Source organism: Dromiciops gliroides, chromosome 3 (assembly GCF_019393635.1).
Source record: "Dromiciops gliroides isolate mDroGli1 chromosome 3, mDroGli1.pri, whole genome shotgun sequence".
NCBI classification, from domain to species: domain Eukaryota; kingdom Metazoa; phylum Chordata; class Mammalia; order Microbiotheria; family Microbiotheriidae; genus Dromiciops; species Dromiciops gliroides.
Genome location: NC_057863.1, coordinates 448,924,592 through 448,933,745, shown reverse-complemented (window position 1 = coordinate 448,933,745; position 9,154 = coordinate 448,924,592). Strand labels below are relative to the sequence as shown.

The following is a 9,154-nucleotide window of genomic DNA, read 5'->3' as shown; positions in this document are numbered from 1 at the left end:
TTTTTTCCTGTGCATGAGCTAAACCCTCAACAACTATACTTTTATCACTGAATTGCAGGGAATTAGTGAAACCACTTAATTTTGCTGTTTTACCAGCAGAAAAATTTCTTCACTTCAATAATTGTGTTTCTTAATGTATATGTGGTGGTGGGTGAGTGAGGATTAAATGGCACAGATACTTTGGAAGGAAGATAAAGGCAAAAGTGAAATATTCTACTTATGTGTTTATTAAATGCAAGATATTTAGATCCTGCCTCCCTTAATCTATGGTCCCTGTCTTTATGACCTGTTTTTGGTTTTTTTTTTTTTTTGATCATTCCTATTTTTGCAGGACAAACAAATAATTCTTTAATATGGAATCACAGTTAGTCAAGAAAGTTTTACTACTGTTAGAAGCATCAACCTTAAGCTTATGTTGGTAAAAGCAAACAAAACAAAACAAAACAAAACAAAACAAAACAAAAAAACCCAGTTGTTTTTGGTATAAACTTCATAAATTAATCCTGTTTTCAAAATCAGTCATATTCTTACGTTTTAACCAATTGCTGGTAAAATGGAATTTCTACTTACTTTTCCTTTTTTTTTTTCTATTACCTTTTCCTTTTTTTCCCTTTCCTATCTGGGTTGTTTTATGTTTCTTTCTTTTGTTCTATTGGACTACCCAATGAAGCTGTTGGGGTGTGAGAATGACTTATGCCATCTACTTTCTCTAAAGCACAATTCTCATCAACTGAATCAAAAATTATATCATCTTCCATAATTGAATCCTCTCTCTTTTCATCTTTGTTATTATATGTACCTGATACATATTCCTCTAAAGTATGCTGAATAAGTGGAGTTGATACCTGCTCTTGTTTCTGATTGGTAGTAGTAACTGGTTCAAAGGAAATTTGGAAAAGACATGATGATAGAAACTGCTCACGCATTGGTAAATGGAGACGATCAAACTCTTTACTTTCACCCATAACACGTTTTGCAAGAGCAAACAGGACATCAGGACAGAACAATCGATTCCCTCGTGCCATAGGCAGATCCATAGCTATGAGCTGGACCTTATTTGGCTTTGCTATAAGAAGAGGAGGATCCAAGGAAGCAACGAAATCAGAGAGCTGACTACAGTCTATGAAATGAGTTGTATCAGGATCAAATTTTTTCCAAACTTCATAGAAATTGTCAAAGGCTTCATCACTCAGGGATTTGGCATTTTCTTCACTCACAGCACTGAAAATCTCAAAGATAACAGCAATGAACATGTTTACAATCAACAGAAAGGATATGATGAGATAACTCACAAAATAAAAAATCCCAAAAGAGGGACTTCCACAGTCTCCTTTCACATAACTTTGTGGGTGAAGTTTTTCAGGATCACAGTCTGGTGGTCTTGTATTTAGAATTGGTGCTAGCAAACCATCCCAACCAGCAAATGTGGTGATTTGGAAGAGGCAAGACATGCTGTTTCCAAAGGTTTCAAAGTTGAACATATCATTTATTCCAGAATCTTTCTTTACAAAGGCAAATTGGGACATTCCTACAATAGCATAGATAATCATGACCAAAAACAACAGAAGCACAATGTTCAACAAAGCAGGAAGGGACAGCATCATTGCAGAGAGCAGTGTTCCCATACCCTTGGTTCCTTTAATGAAATTCAAGACTCGTCCACACCTGAGGAGACGGATCACTTGCATCTGGGAATAGGTCAGGAAATATTTCTGCATCAAATCACTTAGCAGTATAACTTTGGAAAAAACATAAAAAGGAAAATATTTAAATGTATTGTGAATTCACAAATTGCAGGTTTGAGTGGTTGAAACTGACTTCCCCCTCCTTCTTAGAACCCCAACTTTAGTAATACTGTGAGCCATGGAAATTGGAGATTCAATGGGAAAGGGATTGAGCTTGATTCTGGGTATGGTCTCCTTTTTTATCCACTATTTAGTAAATAAAACTAGCTTATATATATATATATATATATATATATATATATATATATATATATATATATATATATATATATATATATATATTTTTTAGTGAGGCAATTGGGGTCAAGTGACTTGCCTAGGGTCACACAGCTAGTAAGTGTTAAGTGTCTGAGGCCAGATTTGAACTCAGGTACTCCTGACTCCAGGGCCGGTGCTCTATCCACTGTGCCATCTAGCTGCCCCAAACTAGCTTATATTTTGAAGTCTAATGGACTTCTTTGGCATAAGATATGATCCTGAATCAATTTCCCAGGTTATATGAAAATGGAGTGAAATAAACCTCTCCAACTGAATGCCTTGGTTATATCTTAAACTTAAACTTATGTTCAAAACCAAACTCATTATCTTTTCCCCAAAGCCTTTCCTTGTCTTTACTATTCCTATTATTGTTGAGGGCAGTAAAATTCTCTCAGTCACCCACACTCTCAATCCAGGAATCATTTTTAACTTTCTATTTTCTTTCATTCCTCATAGCCAATCCTGTCAAATCTACATGTTAATATCTGTTATATATATTCCATTCTCTCCTCTGACTCTACTACCATCCTGGCCTAGGGCTTCATCAACTCACACTTGGTTTACTGCAATAGCATGCTGATTGGTCACGTGGTCTCAAGTCTCTCTCAACTATTCCATCCTCCAATAAGCTATCAAAATGATCTCCCTAAAGTACAAGTCCGACACTGTCACCCTCCATTCAATAAACTTTCAATCACCTTCAAGATTAAATATAGAGTCTTCTATTTGGCATTCAAAGTTCTTCATAACCTGGCACCCTCCTACTTTTCCAAACTTCCTATCTCTAGATACCAGATAATCTCCAATTTGTCTATATTCTTCTTAAAATGTAGCAGCCAGAGTAGAATACAGGTACTCCAGTTATGGTATGACTAAGGTAGAGTATAGCAGGACTATTGTGGTAAAATATGAAAGTTTTTAACAGTCGGTTAGGATAACTGAAAGACGCCAGTTTTTCAAGGCCCACCCTTTTGGGGAGGAGACGAACAGTCCGCCTGCTGCGCATGTCAGACTGCCTGCGGGGGGGGGGGGGGGGGGGGGGGGGGGGGGGGGGGGGGGGGGGCACTTGACTTCCGGGGTGGAGAGGACGGAAGAAGAGGCTTTTGCCTGCTTGGCGGGACTCCTGATGGCGCAGCACAGACGGTCGCTCTCCAAAGGTGGCCTTTTCGGTTTGGTGAGTTTTTATAAGGAATATAGACTAAGCTTAGACTTAAGACGATTTGTATTGTGTTTCTACTTTCCTATCCTTCTAATCAACATCACCTTGTAACTACCATAACAATAAATAAAAAGGTCTATCTAGAAAACCAAAAGCTTCTTCCATTTACTAGTCTGGGAGATAAATTAAGGGAAAGGTTAAGTAGGGGAGATTTATGATCTAATATCCAATTTTAAATCTCACACTATGTTTCCTTTATCATGGACCTATAACTCCCAACTTCTGTTAAGCTTTCAGTCCATCCTTTCCTCATGGACTATAATTTAGCCAAATCTCTGCTATCTTCTTGCTTATGGGATATGTTTTTCATAACAAAAGCACTGATCTTTATAAGTATTGCTATTAAAACTCATGTTATTTGACTGGTCTCATCAAAGTCACTCATTGAGAAGTAATATAATCCTGTAACCACTGTGGGTGAAATTTTCTAAGTCTTTGGCCTTACTGGTGATTTTTCTGTAAGAATTTTCCCCAATAATAAATGTTACAGAAGCTGTGGAAAAATTGGAACACTAATGCATTGTTCGTGGAGTTGTGAACTGATCTAAGTATTCTGGAGAGCAATTTGGAACTATGCCCAAAGGGCTATAAAACTGTGCATTTCTTTTGACCCAGAAATACCACCATTAGGTCTATATCCCAAAGAGATAATAAAAAAGGGAAAAGGACTCACATGTACAAAAATATTTTTAGCTGCTCTTTTTGTGGTGGCAAATGATTGGAAATTTAGGGGATGCCCATCAGTTGGGGAATGGCTAAACAAGTTGTGATATGCAAATGTAATGGAATACTATTGTGCTATAAGAAACAATAAGTAGGCAGATTTCAGAGAAACCTGGAAAGACTTACATGAATTGATACTGAGTGAAATTAGCAGAACCAAGAGAATATTGTACACAGTATCTACAACATGGTGTTTGGATCAACTGTGATAGAATTAACTCTTCTCAGAAATACAATGATCCAAGATAATTCCAAAGGACTCATGATGGAACATGTTCTCCACATCATACTGTTTCTACTTTTTTGGTTTTCCATTTTTTTCCTTTTTGAAGTTTTCCCCTTTTGTTCTGATCCTTTCTCAACATGACTAATGCAGAAATATGTTTAATTTGATTATACATATGTATCCTATATCAGATTGCTTGCTGTCTTGGGGAGGGGGGAAAGAAGGGAGAAAAATTTGGAACTAGAAATCTTATAAAAACAAATGTTGTGGGGCAGCTAGGTGGCACAGTGGATAGAGCACTGGCCCTGGAGTCAGGAGTACCTGAGTTCAAATCGGGCGTCAGACACTTAACACTTACTAGTTGTGTGACCCTGGGCAAGTCACTTAACCCCAATTGCCTCACTAAAAAAAAATAATAAAAACAAATGTTGAAAACTATCTCTACATGTAACTGGAAAACAATAAAATACTTTTCTGATTTAAAAAAATAATTTTCCCCAAATATGCCAAGCCAAGTGGCTCAGACTAAATAGATGAATAGTTTCAGTGTTGAGTCTGATGCTGTTAAGTACTTGCTGTTAAGTACTTTTCAGGGAGGCTGTGCATGAAAATGTCCACTGTTTTACTACCAGCATGGAGACTGAGGCCCCCAAATACTTTCCCTCTGTCTCTACAAAGATACCATTCCTCATTGCATACTGTTGTGGAGTAAACATGGCTTTCACTGATTTTTTGTTTATTTCTATTTTGAGACTTTTATCTTCATTCACCAGAAAGTAATTTGTCCAGAGTTACACAGCTAGTAAGTTTCCGAGGCTACATTTGAACTTAATGGCAAAAATAAAAATGATTCCCTCATCTTACAAAACAGAATGTTTCCCAAAAGACAGATTTTAGATTGAGAAGCTTGTAAGCTCTTGTCTGTTGGATTTCAGATCAGTGTGACCACTTGAAACATTCTTACCTGCAATTGAGATATGGAGCACCACAAAATCAAAGATGTTCCAGCCTACAGTAAAATAGTGATGGCGGAGGCCGATGAGCTTCAGCACACATTCTCCAGCAAACAGTCCAATGAATACTAGGTTGATCTGGTACAAAATTCTAGTCTTATAGTCACTTTGTGTATCTGTCTCCACCATCATTGTCATCATGTTAAGACAGATAAGCACTAGGATGGTAATCTCAAAAGCATCTTTTGTTACAAGGTCAAATATATATCCTTGGAATTTGTTCTGTAATAATGAAAAGAATGCCAAATATGTAGGACTCTTGCAAATGTTATTTAAAATCATTAGGCTCATAAAATCTATTTTTTCTTAGTCAATAAAATTCAACTTTTATTCCTATAATAATTTCAGAATACATTGTTAAATGTATTTTTTTCAAGAACTTAGAAAGGAAAGTTGTGATTATTAAAAGTCATTATAAATTGCCCAAGAACAAGTCACATCAGACGAATGCCATTTTGGGTTTTTTGGATAGTTATCAGAATGATAGATAAGGAGGAAGTCTAGAAATAATAAAGTGACATTTGACAAAGTTTCTTACAATATTCTCATGGACAAAAAATAGATGTAGCACCTCTAGGTACTTGGCTACTTACATATGGATCCCTCAGAGAAGAATGTCTCAACTTTGACATATTCTGAGGGGATGCGTCTACTTTAAGCTATATTTCCTAAGTCAGATAGTCAAAGGATACAATAAGTTTCAAGCAAAGGCATTTTATAAAATAGAAGAGTAGGAAAAGTACCAACAAAATATCTCTTCCATAAACCTATTACACAAACTGTGCCACAAATTCACGTAGCAGCAGTGGGCAAACCAGGTAATAAAGTTAACACACATGGAAAGGTAAAAACAGGGAGCAAATGTTTTCAGGTCAACATATGGATGGGTTCACAAATAGGAAACATGTGTGGCTGGGAAATAAATAGAGGGGCAACTATACTTTCCAAAATGGAAGGACTTCATGTGTTTTCTATTTGTATGATTGTGATATTCTCACTAGACTTGCTCCCCACTAATCTTGTATAGTACATAGTGTCAACTAGACATGTGGCTATTATTTATTACTGGCTCCCTGATTCTCTGATTTTTGATATTGCTTCCAGGTGCAGCTTCACAGGGCATCAGGTGAATCCTGATCATGACATATAAGGCCTCACTAGAGGAACTTGGATTATTAACACTAGAAACGTGAAATCATGAGTACTATTTTCAAATATCTGAAGGGTTGTTCTAGAAGGCAGAACTAGATCTAGTGGGTATAGTTGGAGTGAAAAGAGTGTTTGATTCAAGGCAGAAGACCTCAATTTGAATTCTAAGTCTGCTACTCACTATTCACATGACCTTGGGAAAATCACCTAATACCTCTCTGGGTATATGTTTCCTCATCTGTAAAGTGAGACAGATGGACAAGACACCTCTATCATCACTGTTTCCAACTCTCAATCTATGATCCTAGTGGAAAGAGCCCTAGTCTTGAATTGAAAAGATCAATTCCATCCCCAGTTCTGACAGTGATTGTATAAAACTGAAAATCACTTAATTTACCTGGTTTTCATTTTTTCTTCATCTTTAAAATTAAGGAGGTGAGGGATAGCTAGATGGTGCAGTGGACAGAGTACTGGCCCTGGATTCAGGAGGACCTGAGTTCAAATCCAGCCTCAGACACTTAACACTTACTAGCTGTGTGACCCAGGGCAAGTCACAACCCCAATTGCCTCACCAAAAACAAAAACAAAACAAACAAATAAACAAAAAAATTAAGGAGGTGAATTTGATGAGCTATAAGGTGCCATATATCTCTAAATTTAATGATTCAAGGAACTCTATAAATGTGTGAATAAACGGTAGTTCTTGGAAAAGGTATTATATTATTCCATACATCATTTCACCTCCTCAACTAATGACCTAACTAACATGATATTTTATCAGGATGTGGTGGATATTCTGTGTTTTCCAAGGCTAGGACAGTGTAGCAAAGCTTTAGTAGGTCTTTCCAAGTTCAAAGGCTTTAAATATCAGCTCATTGACAGCATCTAAAGGTTAGCCTTGCTAATTTCAGAGAGGTGCATCAGAAGAGAGTTGTCCTCTTAGTAATGAATTTGTAGGACTATAGCAATTTAGGAAATTACATATTTAATGGCAAGGAGGCATTTCAATTGACTATGATCATAGATATAGCAAAAAGGATCAGAGAAATATTAGAATATGTAAAATTTATATATGATTAAAGGTGATAAATGACAACATAGCGTTGGATAAGAATTTTAGACATGAATTCTTATATCATCATTACTATAGATAAAAAAGAGGAGTTAAGGATATTGTGGAATCCTAATAATTTCTATTTTTAAAGTAAAGTCTTTATATTTTCTCAGAAGTAAAAATATAACACTATATGTTTTGAAAAGGAAAAGCTTTTAATAGATGTAATAAAAAACATCTTGAAAATCTGGGTGATAGAAATTTTGCTTACCCTTGGGCGAGGGATTGGCTTTTTGCACCTCAGCTTTTTCATTGAATTGTAGTATTTCTTCTGCCTCTCTGTCATAAAGATGGATGGACCTCTCATGTAAGAAAAAAAAAACAAAACTATTTAAAACATATTCATTACCTGTTTTTTCCAAACCACTAACATACATTTTTAGAGCCATAGTAACATGTAGAATTTGACTCTTTGAAAATGAATCTAAGTATGAGAATTGTTGAACTAAATAAAACCTGTATTATGTGCTCTGTCTTTTGCCCCCAATATTGAACTAAAATTTCTTTCTGAGGTCACCAATGATGGATAAGATCATTAATTGTTTTTTTCAGGCTTCACTGACTTAAAATCTTCTGCAGCTTTTACTATTGTTGATCATCCCTCCCATCATTCTTCACTTTGCTTCCACAGATATCTGAAAGACTGCAGAACCATTCATCTCCTCTTTGACCTCTATTTTCTCTATTAAGGGTAATGATTTTCAGGCTATAAGATTTCAAATAACATAAAAAATAGTTAATATGGAATTCAAATACAGGATTTGGAGGAGATTGTAAGAGAACATGACTTAGCTGCTCTCAATCAGAACAGGTCCCTAGGCCCAGGCTCAATTACAGCAATTACTTCAAGGTTATTGAGAGACTTTGTGGGCAAGAGAGTTGAATTAGTAGTGGAGACTGTCAAGTAATTATGAATGTGAAGAATATCACAGGACTGCAAATGGGAAAAGGTATGAAAATAATAAGGTGAATTCTTCAGAGTTTCTGGTTTTCACTTTTTAGGATTTACTTTTTAAGGCCCAGATTAGGCCCTCCTTCATGAAGCTGTCTCTGGTCTTACCCAGTGAAAGTCATATCTCCCTTCTCATACCTTCCCAAGAACTGTGCATCTCTTTTTTTGCCGCATTTTCTCTTCCTTATATCAAACTCACTTGTGTACACATAGTATCCTCTTATATAAAATATAAACTCTTCAAGGGCAAGGATTGAATTCTTTATTTGACTTTTCTAGTGTCAAAATGTTCCCTTATATAGCACAGATGTTTTATTAGTGTTTATAAAACCCAAGTGAATCAAATAAGAAAAGAATACTTATCTTTTTTTGGTTTTTGAAATAATCAATGATAACACCAATGAAAAGGACCATTGGAAAGAACACTCCAAAGATGATAAAAGTGACAAAGTAAAGATACATGTAGGGTTTGTTCTCATACTTAGGCTGCATATCTACCTGTAAAATAAGCAAACATTAACAATATTAGGAGGGATCTTTCATTTTGTACAAGAAAATGCATATACTTATCCTGGATATTGTATTTCTACCCTATTATCTGGGAGCCATTATTTTGCTTGGATTTACTCTTAAAGGTACAAAATCTAGATCAGAGGTTCTTAATGGGGACCCACACAAAATTAAGAACCCTTAATTTCTAGAGAATGCATAGCACAGTATAGAGGTATTAGTGTAAGAATTTAAGATGTAAAAGG

The 9,154-nt window shown here is 35.9% G+C and overlaps 1 protein-coding gene across 1 annotated transcript in view; it reads right to left on the bottom strand.

Annotated features, from left to right (window-relative positions):
- Positions 1–477: 477 nt before the first annotated feature.
- Positions 478–9,154, bottom strand: part of LOC122747776 (sodium channel protein type 9 subunit alpha-like) — a 97,913-nt gene continuing 89,236 nt past the window's right edge. Inside the window, exons 25-28 of the mRNA XM_043993617.1 lie at positions 8,731–8,897; positions 7,659–7,749; positions 5,136–5,406; positions 478–1,738 (exon numbers count right to left, since the gene is read on the bottom strand). Coding sequence (XP_043849552.1) covers positions 630–1,738; positions 5,136–5,406; positions 7,659–7,749; positions 8,731–8,897 — 1,638 coding nt within the window. The 3' untranslated portion in view covers positions 478–629. The remainder of the gene's footprint in view (positions 1,739–5,135; positions 5,407–7,658; positions 7,750–8,730; positions 8,898–9,154) is intronic.